The sequence below is a fragment of the Schistocerca gregaria genome, chromosome 1, assembly GCF_023897955.1.
Source record: "Schistocerca gregaria isolate iqSchGreg1 chromosome 1, iqSchGreg1.2, whole genome shotgun sequence".
Lineage (NCBI taxonomy): Eukaryota > Metazoa > Arthropoda > Insecta > Orthoptera > Acrididae > Schistocerca > Schistocerca gregaria.
In genome coordinates this window covers 573,517,559-573,542,435 of record NC_064920.1, presented here as the reverse complement: position 1 = coordinate 573,542,435, position 24,877 = coordinate 573,517,559, and the positions used below count along the sequence as shown (strand labels likewise).

The following is a 24,877-nucleotide window of genomic DNA, read 5'->3' as shown; positions in this document are numbered from 1 at the left end:
CATTTATTCATCATTAACATGGAGTATTTATTGTAAAACAATATACATTGTCATCAATTAAGAATTAATATTATACAAGGAATTGTATAATTTTAATAAAAAATTTCACTCATCTTAGGTCTAGCATTCAGATATGTGCTAGGCTGGTTGTTTCATTTACTTTCAACCAGCCTCAAAAGAAGACAACATTTATTTGTACTTAACTGAGAGTGTATTCGGTATATTTTACTATAAATTATTGTACCAAATTTTTAGAAAATACTTTTCAACTCTTTTATTAAGCACTATGGAGAAAAAAAAGATACACCTTCACAGCAAACACAACAAAAAACACGAAGGACACAAGAAATAAACTGGGTACAAGCAGAGATGATTTTTATGGGAATCCCAATGAAGCTACAGAGCTGTGGAAATAGAAACAAAATCAACACACAGTGTGTCAATTACAGTCTGAGGTGGTATCAAGTGTCTCAGATCCACTAGGTAGGAATTCCTGTACTTCATCAAGAAAACTAAGCTATGAATACTCCACAAGATGTTGTCCCCCATACTGCTGTTCCCACCTGGAAGTTCATGTGGTCCTTTCCTCTCCTTGCAAATCTCTCAGAGGTGAACTGGTGAATCCAGCCTGTACAAGACTTCATGACTCAACGTCCTAGTTCACTCACAGATGTCGTTAGAGTTCAAGAGACATGTCACTTGCCACTGCTGCAAGTCTCTACATATTTGAAGTTTTCAACATGTTCAAATTAAATTCATATTCATTGCTATGAAAAAATGCTACATCTGAACGTTTGCGACTTTACAAAGTGCTTTCCCAAAAATCACTTCTGTGTGATATTTCTACCACAGCAGATGATTGTCTCAAAACATATATTACGTCATGCTGCAAATTCTGGGTGTAGCATTTAAAGTGATTAAACAGAAGTCACTCCTGCAACTGCAAACCCTCCGAGAAAGACTTGGAGACCCCCCTTGGCATCGCGACCCACAGGGAAAACCACTGACAAAGTTGATAGCGCAGCACGAGACTGCTCTGCCTTTGGATGAGGTTTCATGTTCATAACCATCCTATGTACAGTTTTTGTCTTGCTCTCTCATTCAGTTTTAGAAAATCAAATGAAGAACATGTTTGGCGACAGCATCTAGCAAGTCACTTTAACATTTGCAATGGTCTGATTAACTTTGATGCTAGTTAACTCTGAAACAGCACAACATATCAACTCCCCTCTAGCACAATCTACCTTAGAACGCCGATACAAGCTTTTTAGGCTATTTCTGACTACCCTGTATATATATATACCAAAATCATATAAAAAATGTATTTTAGTTAAAACTCCTATAATGGACATAGAAAATTGTCAAATGCATAGAAATTGTGTGAATGAAAATTGTTTGTTGTATAAAATTCTTTCAATGAAGAATAAAATACTAACAAGATAAAATGTTATTAGAACTACCATTGGTGCATTACTAAGAGGCAGATTTATCACCCACTCTGGAAGACATTAAAATATTATCCACTCTGGAACATGTTGAAATAGACTAGTTTAACCTGATAGTTTGGGTACGAGCCCACATAAAAGAAACAAATTCTAACGCTTTTAGAACACTCAGTTCCTAAAATAGGTGGTAGGTCACTGTCCAGACCAATTTCTACTCTCTCTCTCTCTCTCTCTCTCTCTCTGTACATACAGAAGTGGCTGTGTGTCAGGGTAGAGCCCAACCTTGATCTTTTTAGTGCCATTTCCTTCCACCTGAACAACTGGGATGATGTCATCTTCCCACTGGCACATGAGTTTTCTTTAAAAATTAAGAAGTAATAACTTGTAAGTTATATCCTTCACAAGCATCCCTGGCTGTATTGTCAGCTTGCTCATTCTCATGGACTGCCACATGCTGTGGGATCTAAATGATTGACACCTCTTTTCTCTGACACTGTAGTATGAGAAGGTCATCCTGAATATTCTACAGCAATTTGTACACTGGGTACAACTGTTGAACACTCTGAAGGCACTAAGAAAATCTGAGCATACAAGGAAATTGCTGCTTCAATCCTTTTTCATTCGCACCAGTGCTTTAAAAATGGCATAGAGCTCTGCAATGGAGGCTGCAAATTGTGAGAACGCCAATTTGGAGGACAGCTGGTCTCTGATTGATTGCAGCCATCAGTGTACATAACTTAAAATTACACATATATTTCAGAAGTACATAAAACACTTGGCTAAAACCATAATCTGAAATAACAGTTTTTCTACAACCTGTCAAATTTATAAAGCAGTGGCGGATATTTATTCCAACAATGGATTGGATTAGGACATTTGGTCTGCTACAGCTAGATTTGCGAGGTGCTTCTGTGCCTGAATTGCAAATGGTCTTGTTCCACTCTACGGGGGAGATGGGGAGGGGGGGGGGGGGGGGCTGGTCAGCTGATGTTCAGGCATTGAGATGAAACACTGGCAACTGATGGAACAACTTAATCTTTTAAGCATGTTGTATCATAAGAAGCATTCACTGGATGTAACAGCTCATTGCCTTCAGTGTATATGCTTTATGTAGAGCTTGTTCTATCAGGCTCCCATAGCTACTCCTTGGTGGACGCCGTCTCGATTCCTTGGATAAGATGCCCCATAGGCACAATGATAGCGCAAAAAGTGATGAGCAAGCTTAAAATATGTAGCTTGTATCAGATTATTTAGCCATAGTCAAATTCACATGATATTGAAAGAGATATAAGAGGTGTTAGGAATATTTTTCTCTAGCTTTATCACCGCCACGTGTGATCACAAATAATTGCATCAATTTTCTCAAGTCTCAATAAAAAAAAATACACATATGTAAATGCTATTTTTCACTGCAAACTTTTCAAATTTCAGGCAGTGTGTTACTTATATGTAAAATATCACAATACCTATGACCATTAGTGAAATTATAGGCACTTCATCATGAAGCTGACAAAGTTATAATGGACATAAAAACCATTTTTTACCAAATAGTTTCTTTAAAATCGTGTGTGGAAGACTATAGGCTAGTCAATTAGAGTGCACCATTCAGCAGGAGTGGCATATTAGATCACCGGCTAGCCAAAGACACACTGACTTGGCTGAATGATGCCCGTCATAGATGTCAGGCCATGTGTGTACCTGCTGAGAGTCTGGGTTGGCATTCCCAGAACTGTGGGTAATGGTCTCAGTGTTGTAACTCTACCAATGCATATACAGGAACTGCAAGTTTTCAAGAATCCGTCAGAAATGTCTACAGGCTGTTGCTAAAATCTGCTCATGTGTGGCAAGCTAATTTGCCAAAAGAGGAATTAGCTTTTTCCACATTCTCACAGTGGTCAATATGACTTTTTCCATACATTATCTTGTTTCATGCGAAAAATATTACTTGTTACAGAGCGAGATGATGCTACGTTATGACACTGAACTTTTATTTGGAAGAAATTTGGATCAAACTGATGAGGTCATCAGTCCCTAAGCTTACACACTATTTTAATCTAAATTACACTAAGGACGACACACACGCCCATGCCCCAGAGAGGACTCGAACCTCTGTTGGGGGAGGGAGGGGGGAGGGGGGGGGGGGGGGGATTCGCGCGGACTGTGACAAGACACCCCGCGCGGCTTTTACTTGGAAGAACAGTAATTCAAATCGCCATCCAGAATCAGGTTTTTTGCAATTTTCCCGGACTACTTAAGGAAACTGCTGGGATGGCTCCTCTGAAATGACACAGCCAATTTTCTTCCCAATCCTTCTGAAAGCTGATCTTGTTCCCCATCTCTACTCAATTTGCCACTGAGAAGATGTTAAATATCAATATCAGTGAAAACTTATTCACTCTCGATACTAAGACATTTGTTCTTCTGCAAGCTCTTTGCTTTCCATATTTTTAGAGATAGTAGTATGGACCACACCAATAAATATATGTCCAGTAAACACGGGCTCTAAAGCACATATCTTAAGAGCTATGAGTACTTGTTCGTCTTCACTAACATGAAACATCTCTCTTCTACTGAGCAAGTGCTTCATAGCACTTAAGGTATGCATTTTAGGGGCCACCTTTATTAGACTTTCTCACTCACACACGCGCATGGGGGGGGCGGGGGGGGGGAGAGAGAGAGAGAGAGAGAGAGAGAGAGAGAGAGAGAGAGAGAGAGAGAGAGAGAGAGATGCACATACAAGGCCAGTACAAATGTTGAACAAAGTAATATAAAAAATGTTCAAATATGTTGTAGGGTTACTTATTGCTTCCTTCTGGGGATCAGGATACATGAATCCCAACTGATGGGCTACGACACTTAATACAATTTATCTGTGGGAAACTGTTCAGATGCAGATTCTGCAATAAAGCAATGCACCCACTGCTTAATTTCCAACACAGATCACAATGGCTTAAAGGTCAAAACTTGTGATTGAGTAGGCTCAAAGTGGCCTGTTAGTTCCCCATGCTCGTTGTACCAGTCTCTGAAATTTCCAGTAGCTGGAGAGGCACAATAAAATCTTGGAATATGCAATTTACTGCTAGGAACAATGCTTGCACCATTGTATGATCTTGATAACATAATTTTTTTCTCTAACTTTACAGTCATCTTCCCTTTAAGTGTGACAATATGAACCACTGAATTCATTATACCACTCCCCAAATCAGTACAGAACCTCCAGTCTTAGTTGATAGAAAGCAGTAGATTTTCAAATTCCTCTTGTGCTGTCCATAATCAAACAAATCTGTAATAGGGAAGAGTATAAAAGTAAACTTGTTGGCTTTATTACACTTTTCCAAAAACATTACAGGTTTTACCCTTCTCACATGACAAAAGCTGTTTCATACCATTATGCAAATTCAACTTTTTCATCTCTCTCAGGTCTGGCCTTTAGTGCTGGATAGCAGTCTTTGCCACAGGTTTTTTTTCCTTACATATTTGTGATGCACAATTCCAAAGATATCAAGACAACAATCAACTTCACTTTGTATTTTCCAACTGCTGCCCTTCCTACAGAGTTTGAATGAGGAATGCTTCTACTGCAGACATCATGCTTTTGTTTGCATCTCATACTAGTACACTTGTAACTCATGACTAAATATCAAGATGTTAAAGACTTACGATCAGTGTTGACACAGTCCAGATACTTGTACAAAACTTCAATGCAGAATTTTTCCATGGTGTGAAGACCAATTTCGCAGGCACTCAGTGCATGTTCAGTTATCGTGCAAAATCAAATATAAGCACTCCTTGCCAATTCCACACCAATCAGTTATCTCCCATATGGTAAAATAATGATTCCCCATTACCAGCCACGCCCACTCAACAACTGCTCTACAGTTGGGTTGTAGGAACACAGACTTTTAGTCTTGATGCTCTTCCACTTTCGAATCAACTGAACCACTCCATTACTTGTGTTTCTCTGGTGGCACTGTCAACAAACATCTGCCAATCTTACAAACTGATTTACCTTGACAGAAGTTGATGCAGCATCTGACTATAATGTGATGTTGCACATAACAAACTGTTACCAAGCGGCAAATAAAGCACTCAATGATAAGCAAAAATACAGGCAATGTTAATGAAAGTGCCAGACTCCAATGCAAAAACTTAATTCACCTACAATCATTAATTTGCACTAGGAAAATTTGAGCACAGTACTTTTTATCCTGATCTCATAAATCTCATAACTTAGAGGCCCCATACTTCGGGATTCACTTCTGTGGCCTTCTTGCCCTAGATAACAGTTCTCCTCTCTCTGTCTTTAAATTTAGCTTTTTTTCCATTATTGCACTGAGCACATGAAGTTCTCCCATAAAGTGTACATGCAATCATGACACTAAACATGGCAGCTTTGGATACACAACTGAATTTGAAACTGTTGCCTTGGATGCACAAACTAAACAAAAACTACGTATTTTCCTTTGTTCACAGCCTTTGAGTTCCGACATGAAAGTGGATCCATTTATAATTCATCAAACACAGACATGCTGGTGGCTCTGAGCACTTCCAGAAATACTACAATACTAGAGAGAAACAAAAAGACGACAGCAATTAGTAGGGACCTAAAAATTCGCATTTTGTGATAAAAAGAAAATATAGACGCAAAAACATATGATTATCCAATAGATGCCAATTTAAATTGAATTGCATCCATTAAACTATTTTATCAGGACAACAGCTCTATTTTCTGCACATAAATATTGTAAGCATAACCAGTTTTGGTATTGCACGTCATCTGGTAAAGCACAATTTGGAAAGATAATATTCATGAGAATGAGTTTGAAGAATAAAAAGTGCATGAACGCAATGACATATCGGTGCGCCCGATACTCTGGTATCCTGTCATTTGTAGGAGGTTGAATGGTCAGTATAAAATACATTCCTTCTAAAGCAACATAGTACTCAGCCATGGGATCTAGCATCTTAGAAGAAACAAAAGTGTACTTTTGTCTGCTAGCTTAAGTTAAAAAATTAGTATTATCAGGACATACTTAATGTGGCAGTTTTAGAGAGCAACAGTTGTTGCATCAAATGCTGGTAAGGGTTGGGCCTGAGCTACCTCATTTATGACACTACTAACACCAGCAAGTGGAATAACCATTGGCACATGCTTTGTGTTGTTTGTTGCTCATTGTTTTCCTCACTTATATTTCAATGAGTGAAAGACGAATCCTGGTACATCATGAAGTTCGATTACAGCCCTCACAGTGTCAGAAGGGATTAGCAGCCCCTGTGAACATGTGTCAGTTCTGCTTTTGTAGAAATGTAACAGAAGGAAGCAGAATAGCTGCTATGCCAGAGGGAGGCTGGGCTTGTTTTTCCACACTGGTCCTCTTCTCTCTAGTGGTCATTAATCTAGCCTGTGTACAATGATGGCAGACTGCACATTTGTACACTCTGCAGTCTGCACAATAGTGTTGTGACTGACCGATCTTTCAAAGTGCCTCCGAGCAGTTACGCGTGTCCTCTACATGGGGCGCTGTCTGCCAGCAATGCAGCAGCCATGCCACCTAAGCGGCCAGCCAGCCAGCGGCCACTAGACTTGGACTCAGTGGTGATTTGTCTGTTACCGTGTACACATGTCTGTCTTTGTCTAATTGTTCTGTGACTTACATGTATTGTGTCGTCTTTGAAGTGTGTGTGTTCAACTTGATGTTATAACAATTGGCGACGAGGATGAGATTTTTTCCTTTTCATCCCTGACCCACTGGTTTCCATGGCTACTTTAGAGCAACTATTTCAAGATCTCATTGAACAGCAAACGCTTCTCACATTGGCGATTTCATCGCGGCATCCAATGCAGGGCATCTCTCGTTGTTGTCTATGCCTCCTTTTCCTCCTTATGACGAGACAGCGGAAGACTGGTCTGATTACAAAAAATGTCTTTGACAGCACTTCTTGGCATTTCACGTCACAGACGAACAAACATGTAAGTCTCTGTTCCTTTCATGGATTTCGCCTCAAATGTATCGGTTGTTGTCGCACTTGGCTCCTTTGAATGATCCTGCGTCTTTGTCCTTAGCGGACATGTGCTCACTTCTGTCCGTCTATTTTCAAAAGCATAGGCATGTGGTAGCCTCTCGTGTTGCCTTTTATCATTGTCAAAAACAGCCACATCAATCCTATCGCGCTTGGGCAGCTGAACTTCATGGCCTCAGTAGGAAGTGTCAATTTGTTACTGAAGTTCACAAAGAATCCTACACCGATTCCATTGTACGGGATGCTATTATCCGGTCGGCGCCCGACAAAGAAATTAAGCAACGTGCCCTTCAGTTGGCAAATCCGACTCTAGACAAAGTCCTATCCATCACTCAGTCTTTTGAAATTTCTTGCGCCACTGGGGCGCAAATAGTCAGGGAAGTACAATCTCTGTGCACTGTTGATTAACCGTGCGGTGTGTCCCCACCAGCCGACATGGCCGTAGTACGCTCCCAGCGCAGCCTCGACCTAACTGTAAGCAAACCTCTAAGAAACTGCAGCAAAACCCACGGCAACTTCCTTCATGTCCGTGGTGTTTTACGCAACATTCACGAGATGATTGTCCACAACGTTGGGCCGTGTGTTACAAATGCAAAAAGAAGAGTCATGTGTCATCCATTTGCAAACCTGACCGCATACCTGACATTCGTGAATGTGATGCTGATTCTGCTTCTGTGTTGTCTATCAATGGTACTTCTTCCCTTTCAGGGAAGTTATTCCTCACGGTCCAAATCCTTGGTCAGGATGTTCACATGCAGGTGGATACTGGTTATGCTGCCACTATCATTAATTCTCAGACATATCTTCAGCTGGGTTCTCCAATCCTATCACCTGTCACTCAGCAATTACGGACGTACAATAAACAGAAGATTTCTCTCTTGGGACAATTTAATGCTGAGGTATCTTACAAATCCATCGTTCGCACTGTTCCCATATTTGTGGTCAATCAGAGTAAGACAGATAATCTTTTAGGTTTCGATGGCTTTCGCGTTTTTGGGTTCCCGTAGATGACTCTGTCAATATCGTCTCTGATGCTATTCCTTTTGCTCAATTGGATTCCTTGTCGATAAAATTTTCATCCCTTTTTTCTCCTGGGTTAGGCTGTGCAAATGACTTCGAAGCTCATATCACGCTCAAACCCACTGCTCGGCCTAAGTTTTTTAGGGCTCGGCCCATTCCTGTGGCCCTTCGTGATCGGGTAAAACAGGAGCTGGATCCTCTCATTACTTCAGGGGTCTTGCTTCCTGTTACTTCCAGTGAGTGGTCCTCTCCTGTCGTCATCGTTGCTAAGCCCAATGGTGATATTCGTCTCTGTGGCAATTTTAAAGCCACTGTAAATGCTCAATGCCTCGTCAACACTTACTCTATGCCGCGACCTGAAGAATTGTTCACTAAACTTGCTGGAGGCCAGTATTTTTCTAAACTTGACCTGTCAGAAGCTTATCATCAACTTCCTCTCGACGCTGCTTCCCGGCAGTTTCTGGTCCTTAACACACCTTTCGGCCTCTATCAATATCAACGATTGCCATTCGGGGTTGCCAGTGCCCCTGCTCTCTTTCAGCAATTCTTGGAACAATTATTGTCCCCTGTCCCCGGGTGTATCAATTACATGGGCAACATTGTTGTCACTGGCTCTACCAGTGAAAAACATTTTCAGAATCTCCGAACACTTTTTCATGTCTTACAGACTGCCGGTCTTACGTGTAATCTTCAGAAATCACAATTTTTTCAGGCATCTATCACTTACTTGGGGTTCCAACTCTCGGGATGGTATTCGTCCACTTCAGCAAACTGTCGCTCCGATCAATTCCCTTCCTAGCCCTACATCTGTTAAGGAACTGCAGGCCTTCTTGGGGAAAATAGCATACTATCACAGGTTTTTAACGTCTTCGGTTTCAGTGGCTCAGCCATTGCATCGCCTGTTGCATAAAAACGTGCCCTTTTACTGGACCGCATCATGCGATGCGGCTTTCCAAAAATTGAAGACTATGCTGAAACAGGACCCGTGCCTGGCTACTTATCAACCTGGCCAACATCTCGTTCTTGCCACAGACGCCTCTCAATACGGGGTTGGTGCAGTCCTTGCACACTGCTTTTCTAACGGTTCTGAACAACCCATTTCTTATGCCTCCAAAATGCTCACTGATGCCCAACGAAAATATTCTCAAATTGAAAAAGAAGCTTTGGCCATTATTTATGCTCTTCATAATTTTGGTGTTTTTCTTTATGGATCCAAATTTCATCTTGTTACGGATCACAAACCACTTTATTTCCTTGTTTCATCCATCAACGTCACTTCTCGACAAGGCTGCACACCGGCTCCAGCGTTGGGCTCTTTACTTGTCTCGTTTCAATTATGAGATTCATTTCCAGCCGAAGGCTCAACATGCGAATGCTGATGCACTGTCTCGCATTCCCATGGGTCCTGATCTGGCATTCGATAGGGATGAACATTTGTGTTTCCACCTGGATGTTGTTGAGCAGCGTGTTATGAACGGGGCTGCTAGGGGTTCGGACCCCACCCTCTCCTGGGTTTTACACTGTATTCAGAAGGGTTGGCCAAATCGTCCGTCCGCTAAGACTTCTGATCCGTTGGGAAACAACTACACTTTGCGCTACCACCTTACAGCTAGGGATGGTGTTATCCTCCTTTCCACCGACAATGCTTCGCCGCGTGTTGTGGTACCTGCGTCTTTGCGTGCATCGGTCTTGTGCCTCCTTCACCAAGGGCACTGGGGTGTCTCTTGCACAAAATCTCTGGTGCGCTGTCATGTGTACTGGCCCAGTTAAAATCACACACATGGTCGCTGCATGCGGACATTGTGCATCACAGGCCACCGCCCTGAAGTCATCTTTGTCACCGTGGCTTTCGCCCGAGAAGTCCTGGGAGCGTATTCAAGCCGACTTTGCAGGACCTTTTTAGGTACTTATTGGCTACTCGTAATTGACGCCTACTCTAACTTTCCTTTCATTGTCCATTGCACATCGCCTACCACTGCGGCAACCACAAATGCTCTGGCTCATATTTTCTATTTGGAAGGCCTTCCCTCTACTATTGTTACTGATAATGGTCCGCAATTTGCCTCTTCCGAATTTGTGGATTTTTGTGCCTGTCACGAAGTCATGCATGTCACGGCCCCTCCATTCCATCCACAGTCAAACGGTGAGGCTGAACGACTGGTCCGCACATTTAAGGCTGAATAAGGCTGAAATGAGGAAACTCCTGACTTCTTCTGCTGCTAATGATACAGCTTCTCCAATTTCTAGCTTCTTACCATTTCACCCCCATGGGCGACCACAGCCTGGCTGAGCCGACAGCCCAGCATGCTACTTCATCTTCTGTGGCCTTCCACCTCACGGCTGCAGGTGCCTTCGCTTGGCCGGTTCACCACCGGCGACCTTGTATGGATACGGGGATATGGCAGGCGGTCAAAATGGAGGCCTGGCCCCATCTTACGACTCCGTGGCTGACGCCTGTATGAAATCCAGTCAGACACAGGTGTTGCAATGCATCATTCGGACCAGCTTTGGCCTCATGTGCCAGCAATGCCCTGTTCCGAATGCCACTACACCACCTTCGGCTTTACCTGACACTCAGGATCTTGGCATCTCTCATTACTCACAACTCAGCCCTCTCACCATCATCTCGGTGCCAGCACAAGAACGGACGCCACCAGGAGATGTGCCCATGCAGGAACTGGATGACCATCATCTGTCGGAGCAACTCTACTCGCCTCCTCCTCCTACGGACGCCAACACATCGCCCATGTCTCCTGTTATAACAACTGGACTTGCCGCAACGGACAGATTGGTGCACAGGGCCCCAGCAGATTCGACCCCTATGTCTCCTGTCATCTCAACCCGTTATCATCGGGAAACTTCCATCCTTGCGGGAGGGCTCCTCCTCGAGACTTTACGGCCAGTCAAACAACACCTATGGACGTTAGCAATCTACAGGCCATCTCCATCAAGACCAGTGCAAAAAATTCAAAAGGGAGAAATGTGTAGTGACTCGCCGATCTTTCAAAGTGCCGCCACGCAGTTACACGTGTCCTCTACATGCGGCGCTGTGTCTGCCAGCGATGCAGCAGCCACACCACCTAAGCAGCCTGCCAGCCAGCCAGCAGCCGCTAGACTTGGACTCAGTGTTAATTTGACTGTTACTGTGTACACTTGTCTTCATTTGTATACTTACTCTGTGACTTACATGTATTGTGTCGTCTTTGAAATGTGTGTGTTCAACTTGACGTTATAACAAATAGAGACTGAAATGTAGTTGAACAGCTGTGAAATTATTGCCCTAAAGTACAAATAACAGGTATTTTTGTTTCTAATTCTATGCTAAATGCCTTGCCAGTTCTATCTGCAGTGTTGTCAAGTGTGGTTTGCATGGCTATGAATGTCAGTGGAAGACCAAATTTAACATTCTGAAGATGTTGTAATTATCAGATTGGTTGGAAAAAAATAATGTTAGGAAATCCTTAAATCTCAACAGAGACAACCATTTGTTGAAAGAAATAGAGCCAAAAATAATAAACAAGTGAAGATATTTTGGAAAAATGCAATTGAATTTTTTGCAAGAACAAACACACTATTCAAAAAGCTCCACAATCACCAGTTATTTTAAAGCATTGAGGCATTGTCTAGAGGCACATAGCATGACAGCCTTTCAAATTTGTGTGTCAACCCATTGGGGGGAGGAGGAGGAGGAGGAGGAGGAGGAGGAGGAGGAGCAGGTGAGAAATAGATGTGAATTTTCAGGACCCGAGGAATTAGATATAAGTCACAAAATGTACTAACGAAATGAGACTTTTATTCCAGTGTATTTACACTACTCTGTTCAATTTCTGCAAGATAACAGTAGCCTAAGAGAATAAACAAGTAAAACTAGAAATTTCACACAATTACTATTATCCATTTAAATTTTCATACCTTGAAAGTATTTGAAACAAGCTGTACTTCTGGTCCACCATATATGTTTAAAACTGTTGGGTATTTCACACCTGGCTCAAAATTGTGTGGTCTGAACACCATGGCATAAAGCAGGTCTCCTGAAGAAATCTTGTGGGTGTATAGCTCGGGGTAGTGGAAGTTCGCCTCAGGCACTGAAACATGTGGCCTTTACCTGTTGATTAAATAAGAAAGGAAACCTGCAAACTGTGGTTGTACAAGTGCATGTGCATATGCTTCTATATAAGCATATGAGCATGCACAAGATATGGAACCCATCCTAACACAGTTGCATTGTGTACACAAAAATATGACTTGGGTAAGTACCAAATTTTTTCCAAGCAATCAATTAACACAGGAGGCATTTAGTATTTACAACCAAATCCATCAACAACATTCAACATAATTTTAAATTACTATGCCTTCAGTAAGAATGCACCTTAATAAACAAACCAGAATAACATCTACAGCAGACGTTAGCAGATAAATAATAAACAATATACCAAACATAAACTTTTAATATCCTATCCTAGTTCGATATCAATACTCCTTAAGAGCAGCAGTGATTTGAAAATATTCTACAATTACCAATAGCCACGGTTCGAACGGATACAGAGCATCTTACACCAACAGTGGCACATAGTATGACTTCTCTAATTAAGGTAACAGTTCAGAGAAAACAATCAAATGTACCTTCATTAGTGCTGAGATTGCAAACACATGCAAATTCTGTAACACAAACATTTTGCATTGCTCTCTACTGAAATAAGTTTCTCATTCTGGATAGTAACAAACAAAACAAAATGAAATAAAACTGGACACAGATAACAAAAGTGCAGCAAGTAACAGTAATTATCAGTTGTTGTCCCTCTATGGTATTTAACACAATTTTATTTTTATATTAGTTACCCGTGTCCACAAACTCATACTCAGCTCCCATGAAACATCATTACAGAAATGTCACATAAGTAAATTGTTATCTGTATTATTAAAACATACTTTGATACTCTAAGGTAGAGGTCTTCAAACATTTTTGCTCAAGAGCTAACACTGACATTGTGTAGGGCACCTCCAGCCGCATACATGCTGATTTTGTAATTAATTGGTAACCTACAAAAATTATTATGTAATGAGCCCCCAATAGACAAGCTATAGTAAGGGCACAATAAATTGCCCTCTGGCTTCCAAGTAGTGATCATTAAAAGTTGGTACCATTCGGAACACATGTCAATTGTTCTCCGTTTCGGATTTTTGACATCCTCAGTTACCCAAAGGTCATGCAACTGCAGTTGCGTGACGAAGTAGTGTTGTGCTGTCCTTGCGAGCAGACTTCTAGTTTTGCTTGCAAGGGTGGTTTGAAAAGTTCTCGAAATCACCATGAGAAGTCAGCGCTACCGCAACAAGTTGTTCACATGACATGTTAGTGTTTTTGGAAGAGAGCTGTGGCAGTGACATGGCTATGTTGTTGTTCCCATATACTGATTTCTGTGTGTGTGTGTGGGGGGGGGGGGGGGGGGGGAGGGGGGAATTGAGATACTTTGTAAAGAAAGGTATGAAAGCTAAGGACATTCATGCCGATTTCCAGAATACACTGGGGGACTCTGTTCCTTCATATTCAACTGTTGCCAAGGGGACAAATGAATTTAAATTTGGGCGGGAGAGATTAAATGATGATCTGCACAGTGGTTGGCCAAGATAGGTCACTACTCCAGAAATCATTGCAAAAGTGCACTCAAAATGGTCATGGAGGATCAGCATTGAAAATGTGTGAAATTGCTCAGGCTTGCCAGTTGTCATCTGAAAGGGTGTATTACATTTTAACTAAAGAATTAGAAATGAAAAAATTATCTGCATGATGGGTGTCACGACTCTTGCCCCCACACACACGCCCATAAGTTGTCAGTAGTGGAATGCAAACAAAAAACATTCTACCACTCACATACTTTTAACTCTGCAGTGACCATCCCACTTACCTCTCTGTCCCTGAGGTAGATGGCCAACCTTTCCTAGCTCACAGTCAAATTCACAAACATCAATTAAGCACATCGTAAGACATTACTGCCTCTGTAATTTTTTTTCCTTACTGAGCACAAAAACTACACTCTAAGGCACTCTTAACATTAGTTGATGTTTTTGGATTTGGCTGTTAGCTGCTAGATGCATGTTGTTATAAAATATGACAGAGATTGGCGAGCCACACTAATATTTGATGCGGTCCGCATGCAGCCCATGGACCACAGCTTGCGACCACTACTCTCAGGGCTGTTTCCATAGATAAGTTTATCTTAGATTAACATAAAAAAAGTGAACTCAGATCAAGCTGAACTCTGTAATCTGTGGTGCACCAACTATAATCACAGATTTTTTCATTGCAAAGTGGGATAAACTTTGCCTAACTGAGTTAAGTCTAAATGAAGTCATCAGTTTACAATGTAGCCTCACTACAGTAGGCTCTTCCAGTGTATACTGTTGGTGAAAAGCTCAAAGGTTTTCAGCCAGGTGGCAGTGTTAAATACCACAACATTACATATTTGGCATATCTCGACAGTTCGCCGGAAAATGATGATTGAAACAACGTGGTATTTTAACACTGCCACCCTGCTGTTAATCTGAGAGCTTCTCACCGATGATGATGATGATGATGATGATGATGATTTATGGTGGAGGGCACTACACAGCTAGGTCATCAACGCCCTTACATTAATGTTATACCGAAGATGATTTTCTCAATTTATGAAGAAAGATCATTAAACTGGAAAGCTACATTTGATCCCACCACAGGAAACATAAAGCAACCCCAAGAAGATGAGGTTTATAAAAGCTCGCAATAAAACCCCAGTGAGACGCAGTGGGATAACTAAATAAAATCATGGATAAAATACCTGCAAGGATGCTGTTAAAAACAGGACAAATAACTGTGGCGGGATGACGATTTAGAAATAATACATGACACAGCCAGTCTGTGACCCATTAAGATCTCACAATCAGCATTTTGGGAAGAATTCTGGACATCACACAAAATTTTAAGACACGAACAAGGCTCACCTTGTTATCAGTTAAAATAGAAGCAAGATCCTGTTAACAAATGTCATGCCGACAACTGTGTCCTGCATCTCTGACATGCTGAGGGCTCCTCCCGACATAGGAGGAAGCCATGTGTCAATGTCCCACTTTTAGCTCAATAAGGGCTACTTCTCCACACCGTTGCGAGTGGAAGGAGGTAATCCATGTTCACACTGAAATCTTGATGGAACACAGTTTATTATTCCTCACTGCCAGTCACTAAGACTCCCACCAACATATGGCCTTCCTGGTCACAAAAGAAGTGACAGCTTGCAGAGGGTCTAAACAGCGGGCAGGAGGAGAAAGGGAGCAATACTATTTATTGTAATGGCAAAAGCTGAGACATTTGAAGCACTCCCTTGAGGGACACCATTCTCCTGCTTAAAATGGCCAGACAGGGCATTCCCAACCCTGTATCTAAAATAACTGTCCGAGAGAAAGGACCGTATGAAGATCGGTAGACTGTGGAATCGCCACTGATGGAGCTGCGACAAAATATTATGCCTCCAGGTAGAATCATATGCCAGTTGTCCAAATTTTATTGAAGAGCTGAAGGAGGACTTCCTTTGACTGTCGGTCCAACTATTGCAACATGCTGTAGGTTATCAGGTCCTTTCCAGGGGTCATATCACAAGCAACTGACAATGCAGAATCCAGCTCCCACAGAGAGAAAGACTGGTTGTATTCTTCCGTGTTGGTGGAATGGAAATCAAGATCAGCCTTCTCCTGGGCTCCTGATATCAATGGAACGTGGGACCCTGGTTGGAATCAGCCGTAATGGATTTATATGATTCAGTCATTGTCTGAGCTATATCCCTCATCATTGTTACAAGAGACCCCTGTATTCCTACAGCTGCTACTGTCAGTCGAGAGTTGTGCCTTGAGAACCTCCTAATGGCTTCCCATACTTTATAAGCGCGTGTGGACCTACTGATGGAGTTCAGGAACTCTTGCCAAGACTTCTGCTTACCCTCCCGAATTATTCTCATCGTCTTTGCACGCGCCATTCAAACGTTTGCAGGATTCTCATCTGTAGGGCATCGATTGAATCTGCACACAGCTGTCCTCCTGTGCCTGATTGCAAAACGACACTCCTCATTCCACCAAGGGACAGGTCGCCTTCTAGGCACTTCCACAGTCTTTGGGATTGATGCATCAATGGCGTGGTGAATCACAGCTGTAATGTAATCCACCCAGTCCTGGATGCCGTCACATTGCTCAAAAACAGCTAACTGCATGTAAAGCATCCAGTTAGCCTTCTTGAATAACCATTTCAGTGGCTTTCTTTCAGGATCTGCTCCATCAGGTAGATCGATCCAGATAGGGAAATGGTTACGATGAAGGTCATCGTCCACTGTCCACTAAGCAGTGTTCCCAAGAGCAGAAGGAGAAGTCTATGGCTGTGGACGAACCTGTAGAGGTGCTAAAATGTGTGGTTTGACGCATGTTCAGCAGTATAAGATTTGCTGTGTGTAGCATGTCCTGAAGTACCCGACCCTTGGGGCATGTGGCATTAGAACCCCATTCTGCACTGTGTGCATTGAAGTCCCCGAATGGGTCAGGGTAGTTCATCACAAAGATGAGTGAGGACTCCACTATCAAGAGGCTCATGGGGTGGTAAGTACACAGACCACACTCTGATGTCAACATGGACCACTATCTGAACAGCAATCACTTTTAGTCTTGCTGTTGTTAATGGAATAGGTGAGGAGTGGAAAGTGTCCTTTACGAACACTGCAACATTATCTTTTTGCTCTGTCACCAGTAAGGTCATCATTTCTATAAAGGTGATAGCCTCCAAGTACAGGTGTGCCAGTCTCTTTAAAATGAGTCTCTTGAAGGCAGAGGCAAAAGGGTCTGTCCCGTACAAGAAGTCTCAGTTCCACCAGATGAGTCCTGTATCCATCTACATTCCATTGAAGTATGGGAGCTGTTTCATCTATGTGGTCTTGATTTATTCCTGTCTTTGCACCAAGGCGGTGAGGCACTTGTAGAGCGAGGGAGAGTGGTTGGGCTGACTGGGTCTGGTGATGAGGCATCAAAATCCATGATGTCATCATCATCAGTCAGACAAGTCAGAATGACTTCTGATGGAACTGGGTCTGCTTTCAACCAGAATGTTGGAATCCTTTCCCTGCTCCCTTTCCCAGCAAGGATGAGGGGGGAAAGGGGATGGCGAGAGCAACTTTTCTTTGAAGAAACTTGGGATTGAGGGGCTCTCTGCTTTTGGGGTGCCTTCAGGCTGTGCACTGTGGAAGCATTACTGGTCTCTTCCATCGCAGCTGTCCGGATAACTGTGTCTTTCACTTTACTTTTGCACATAGAGGTGCAAGTACAGGAGCTAAAGGTGGATAATGGAACACTGGACGTCATCTGAGTCAAAGCATCGACCTTGGTAACAGGTTTCTGCACCAACGAACAAAAAGAAAAGGCAAAGATGGGGTTTCATTGCCTAATAGTCCTTTTTGATTTCTGCATAGGGGATCTGGAAATGGTGCAAATGGCTCTGAGCACTATGGGACTTAACATCTGAGGTCATCAGTGCCCTAGTACTTAGAACTATTTAAACCTAACTAAACTAAGGACATCATGCACATCCATGCCCGAGGTCAGATTTGAACCTGCGACCGTAGCAGTCGCACGGTTCCGGACTGAAGCGCCTAGAACCACTCGGCCACCATGACCAGCAGCATAGGGGATCTGCTTGGTCACTTTGATTTCCTGAATTTTGTGTTCCTCTGCAAAAACAGAGCAGGCTCAGCTCCCGACTGAGTGGCTTCAAGAGCAGTTAACACAGACTGTTGGAGATGGACAGTCCATGCCAGCTTCATGGGCTGCCTTTCCACACTTCCCACAAGTCGCTTTGCCTCTGCAGCTCAGCATTGTATGGCCAAAATGCTGGCATTAGAAGCATTGCATAGGGTTATGTGCGTAGGGCCAAACCCAAAGTCGGAGGAAACCTGCTGTGATGTGTTCAGGTAGTGTTGCAGAAATGGAGGTCACAATAAAAGCAGCAGTCTTCTCAGTCTCTCCCTGGTTCTTGATCTCCTGTGGTGCCCATTCTTGTTTGAGTTCAGCAACGTCTATATCCATAATATCACAGCAGGTTATCACACCTTCGTTGGAGTTAAGGGTATTATGCAACTCAACAATGATGTCATTCTCACCCAATTTCTGTGACTTCTTAAGGAGTTCCACCTGCTTTGCCCAGTTAGCCTCAACAAGCAAGAAACCACTGCGCAACCACTTAACGTACTTTAGGTTACCAGCCGCCCTTCTAAGCCTTTATGGATATAGAAGGGGGACACTTTTTCAAATGTCCCCTCCTTCCTCTTGATCACTACAAAGACATTGTTATTCATGACTCCTTGAGCCCCATTACTGACAACAAGTTGATTATCAGGAGGACTAGCCTCCCTCATTCTTTTTGATAAATGGGTGTGAGAACTCCCAGGTGGTACATCCTTCCCACTGGGAAGAGAAAAAGATTTCGAGGGTTCCATCTTGGTCCCATGAGCAGCTAGGGAAATAGGGCCCACTCAGACAGTGCCCCACTTGCCTAAGCGTTATACAACTGAGTTGCAGCAGGTTCCCCAGAGGTTGCCTGCTAATGACTGTTTCACCTCATCAGCCATGCATCTCATCAGTGTGTAGCACACCTTGAGACTGCGTGTGTTTTTTTTTTTTTTTTTTTTTTATATTCCATCCTCACGATCCAGGCAGTCAAGCCAAGATCCCCATTCCCTGTGACACACAATGTTCCACCACTGCACTGTGGTGGCTGAAGCATGCCCAGAGCTTACGGTGGTTGGAGACTGGCGGTACTTAACAGTCCTCATCTCACTCACCAAAGAAGTCGTTCTTGGCACAAAAATGGTAGGTAAAAATATTAATACAATATTCTCACACTGCTCATGTGTTTTTTTTCCCCCAAATTTGTAAGTTGAGGTTAAGCATGAGTAGTACTCACACTCTGAGTGTTCCATACAAATTTTATATATACCTTTTTTCCTCCTAAGGTAAGTCTTTCTGTTCCCGGGATTGGAATGACTCCTTACCCTCTCCCTTAAAACCCACATCCTTTCATCTTTCCTTTTCCTTCCCTCTTTCCTGATGAAGCAACCGCCAGTTGCGAAAGCTCGTAATTTTGTGTGTGTGTTTGTGTGTTATTTTATTGTGCCTGTCTACCGGCGCTTTCCCGCTCGGTAAGTCTTGGAATCTTTGTTTTATATATATACAATGGCCAGCTTCACACATCCGTCCACATCAAACCCACCAACAAGCAACAGTACCTCCATTATGACAGCTGCCACCCATTCCACATCAAACGGTCCCTTCCCTACAGCCTAGGCCTTCGTGGCAAACGAATCTGCTCCAGTCCTGAATCCCTGAACCATTACACCAACAACCTGAAAACAGCTTTCGCATCCCGCAACTACCCTCCCGACCTGGTACAGAAGCAAATAACCAGAGCCACTTCCTCATCCCCTCAAACCCAGAACCTCTCACAGAAGAACCCTAAAAGTGCCCCACTTGTGACAGGATACTTCCCGGGACTGTATCAGACTCTGAATGTGGCTCTCCAGCAGGGATACGACTTCCTAAAATCCTGCCCCGAAATGAGATCCATCCTTCATGAAATCCTCCCCACTCCACCAAGAGTGTCTTTCCGCCGTCCACCTAACCTTCGTAACCTCTTGGTTCATCCCTATGAAATCCCCAAACCACCTTCCCTACCCTCTGGCTCCTACCCTTGTAACCGCCCCCGGTGTAAAACCTGTCCTATGCACCCTCGCACCACCACCTACTCCAGTCCTGTAACCCGGAAGGTGTACATGATCAAAGGCAGAGCCACGTGTGAAAGCACCCACATGATTTACCAACTGACCTGCCTACACTGTGACGCTTTCTATGTGGGAATCACCAGCAACAAACTGTCCATTCACATGAATGGACACAGGCAGACAGTGTTTGTTGGTAATGAGGATCACCCTGTGGCTAAACATGCCTTGGTGCACGGCCAGCACATCTTGGCACAGTGTTACACCGTCCGGGTTATCTGGATACTTCCCACCAACACCAACCTATCCGAACTCCGGAGATGGGAACTTGCCCTTCAGTATATCCTCTCTTCTCGATATCCGCCAGGCCTGAACCTCCGCTAATTTCAAGTTGCCGCTGCTCATACCTCACCTGTCTTTCAACAACTTCTTTGCCTCTGTACTTTCGCCTCGACTGACACTGACATTTCTGCCCGAACTCTTTGCCTTTACAAATGTCTGCTTGTGTGTGTGTGTGTGTGTGTGTGTGTGTGTGTGTGTGTGTGTGTGTGTGTGTGTGTGTACACCTGTCCTTCCCCCCCCCCCCCCCCCCCCCCCCCCTCCAAGGTAAGTCTTTCTGCTTCCGGGATTGGAATGACTCCTTACCCTCTCCCTTAAAACCCACATCCTTTCGTCTTTCCATCTCCTTCCCTCTTTACTGAAGAAGCAACCGTCGGTTGTGAAAGCAGAAATTTTGTGTGTGTGTTTGTGTGTTATTTTATTGTGCCTGTCTACCGGCACTTTTCCGCTATGGTCTGGTTTAGGTGGCTCTGTGACCTTGTGTAAGTCCTTCTAGTGGACACCACTTTGGCGACTTGCATGTCCTCAACATAACCCATTTATCCATCACAGGTGACAACTAGCTTAAAACAGAGAGTGAAAAATCCATAGTCTGATCTAGATTCGATCCCATGACCCCTCTGTTTTCAGACACACCCTTTACCCCTAAACCACCAGCTCAACAATTATACACTATGTTTGTTCTCAAAAGTATGTGGACACCTGGCTGAAAATACTTACAAGTACATGACGCCCTCCATCAGTAATGCTGGAATTCAATATGGTGTTGGCCTACCCTTAGCCTTGCTGACAACTTCCACTGTTGCAGACATATGTTCAATCAGATGCTGGAAGTTTTCTTGGGGAATGGCAGCCCATTCTTCAAGGAGTGCTGCACTGAGCAGAGGTATCAATGTCAGTCAGTGAGGCCTGGCACAAAGTCAGTGTTCCAAAACATCCCAAAGGTGTTCTATAGGATTCAGGTCAGGACTCTGTGTAGGCCAATGGATGTTATTATCGTGCAACCACTCCGCCACAGGCCGTGCATTATGAACAGGTGCTCGATCGTGTTGAAAGATGCAATCACCATCTCCGAAATGCTCTTCAACACTGAGAAGCAAGAAGGAGCTTAAAACATCAATGTGGACCTGCACTGTGATAGTACCATGCAAAACAACAAGTGGTGCAAGCCCCCTCCATGAAAAACACAACCACACCATAACATCACCGCCTCTAAATTTTACAGTTGGCACTACACACAGTGGCAGATAACGTTCACTGGGTATTCAGCATACCCATACCCTGTCATCGGATAGCCACATTGTGTGCCGTTATTCAACACACCACACAACATTTTTCCACTGTTCAATCATCCAATGTTTATGCTCCTTACACCAAGCAAAGGGGCATTTGGCGTTTACCGGCGTGATGTGTGGTTTATGAGCAGCCGCTCAACCATGAAATCCACGTTTTCTCACCTCCTGCCTAACTGTCATGGCACTTGCAGTGGATCTTGATGCAGTCTGGAATTCCTGTGTGATGGTCTGGATAAATGTCTGTCTATTACACATTACGATCCTCTTCAACTGTCGGCGGTCTCTGTCAGTCAACAGACGAGATCAGCCTGTACACTTTTGTGCTGTATGTGTCCCTTCATAGTTCCACTTCACTATCACATCAGAAACAGTGGTCCGAGGGATGTTTAGGAGTGTGGAAATCTCTTGTACAGACATATGACCCAAGTGACACGTAATCAACTGACCACATTCGAAGCCGTGAGTAGGTGGCAGCACAATGCACCTGATATGAAAAACGTATGTTTTGGGGGTGTCCAGATACTTTTGATCACATAGTGTATACATAGTCCGTTTACAGGATTTTAGGAGTGAGTTTGTAAGAATCAAAGTATGTAACATATATGACCATATCTTTTGACTGCATTGACGTAGACCTTAGTATATTACAATTTTCAACGTGATACTTCTACCTGCTCCTGAGGAAATCGTGTCTGTCAGTAGTAGTTTTTGGTTGCACTGAGTCACAGGCTTAAATTTTGTACACCACAAAGGGACTGTAGACTTAGCTACCCGATATAAATTACAACTTGCTACCTCTATCATTCCTGAGAAAAAGGAGGCTTAACAGTCTCACAGACAGACAGATGACAAACTGATCCTGTAAGTGTTTGTTTTTACCCACTGTGTTACGGACTCCTAAAAAGTAGGGCATTTCACAGATATTTAGTAGCAGGGCAAGAAACAAGAAATTGAACTATTGTGTCTCTCTTTCACTGATGAAGACTGTGGCTAAAACCTTTATATTTTGACGTCGATAGACACTAATAACGATTTAACGTCTCTTACACAAATGTTCTCTAGGGTTGAATAGCAGCAACTGCACACTTCATACTAAATTATACATAAGCAAGTGTTCACAAGAGTGAGAGAATGTAATTAACTTGCATTATGTGTTTTAGCGTGCACACTGATGCACCAATAATATGAAACAGGTTGTGTCGGTTGTGTTTCACAGGTTTGATAAACCACAGAAATCACATACTGTAATGTGTGAGGTTGTCGTATAATTGTTTTTGATTGTAAGGGCGGTTTCAGTCATACACCATTTTCCAGTACCTGTTCTGCAATGTTATGGATACAGGACAATTATCATGGAAAAAGTATATTTGGAAATTATAGTAAAATATACACAATACTTGCAAATTTTTGTTGACAGCAGGTATTAGAGATATATTATTAAACAAATGTCAAAAATAACATTTGTAAATAATATTTTGCTATGTAAAGATAGGTGCACGGAGCATCAGTCTCACAATTATCCAAAGAATATATCAAATAAAGAAGCAAAGAACTGCTATTACAGGGTGTATACACGGACAAGGGAAAAAAAAAGTTCCCAGATTTTTCCCGGATCTCCCAGTTAAAAATACATTTTCTCCCGGGTGAAAATACACTTTTTCCGTGTTAACTGACAGTATGCTTTCCCTCAGAACTGTAAAACATATCCTTTGAATGGATATGGTTTTATACATCAGCATAGAATTTCCCGGCACTTTAGAAAACAAAACTCAGGGTGAAAAACATGTTTTGGAAAGATTTTTTATGTGCAGTAACATGTAAGCTGCGTATTTTCATATTACGAAAGTATAAATTCGAATTCCAACAACAGGAAAATTTAATATTTTAAATGAATATACATAGTGTTGCTACAAGAAAAGAAAAGCTTTTGCATATAATATTTGTCTCAAAGATTAATAAACTACAAGAGAAGCTAAGCTTTCACTTGTAGTGTTGATTTGTTTAGCGCATGTTACACTTTAAGATACATCACACAAATACGCCAGTAAAATTTTTAATACCGACATAAATCTCTGATCTTCTGGGCTAGAAATTCTTCTTAATGGCTCATCATCAAAGAGTTGATGTTTAAAGGAGAGCAAACGTTCTGTGATTTAGGAAATTCATTGTACATTCTCGCACATAGTTCATCTTGTGTAAAAGGAAATTTACTTTGAAAGTAACGCTTTTTGAATTACAATTCGCAATATTTTCCTGCGACTTGTTTTATTAATAGATTCATTTCAGCAGCTGCCAGACTGCGCCAGATAAGAGGCGTCACCACGCTTGTGCAGCTATAGTGACGCAGGAAGCCCTTATGTTTGTATGTGTAAAACATTAAAAGATCTTACTTCTTGTCATAAAAGAAACAAGACACCAGAGGATACCCCAAGAGTGTCAGAATTTCGTGAACCATACTAAAACGCATAGTTTGCCTTACAGTGCACATTCGTATGTCCAGATTCCCAATGACGCAGGCCTTGAACTGATATGAAGCTTTTCAGTGTGGTTTTTGGGATGTAAATTTTCTTCGAGAACCAATACTGTATTATCTCATGTTGGGTTCTTTGTTATGGCATAATGCCATATGTGCTAGAAGATGAAAACGTGCACTTAAACACAGCGAACAGTTGAAACTAGCCAATAGTGTGTAATTAAACACTTCATTTCAAATAAATACAATGCCTCAGCAGGAAACCCTAATAAAAGCCAAATTTCTTTAGCGAACCGACAAAAATAACTTTATTGTTCTGCAAGGTGATTAATGCTTGACTGTCAAAAAAAGTGGAAATAAAATAAAATCTGAAACTAGTAACAAATTTTAGCCTTCCATAATTATACGAATATATTTTAATTCACTTGATAGCTTCCAGCCACAGAAAACTGTCTTGTTTTCATTTGACGTGAGAGCAGTAAGTGAAGAGCAAACAGAAAAATCACCAAC

General features: G+C 42.5%; 1 protein-coding gene across 2 annotated transcripts in view; it reads right to left on the bottom strand.

The window, feature by feature from the left end:
• The window catches only part of LOC126356558 (dipeptidyl peptidase 9), a 196,461-nt gene that overhangs the window by 27,175 nt on the left and 144,409 nt on the right, over positions 1–24,877 (bottom strand). For both annotated transcript variants that reach the window (XM_050007380.1, XM_050007381.1), the window contains one exon: positions 12,399–12,571. In XM_050007380.1, the coding sequence (XP_049863337.1) occupies positions 12,399–12,571 (173 nt within the window). The remainder of the gene's footprint in view (positions 1–12,398; positions 12,572–24,877) is intronic.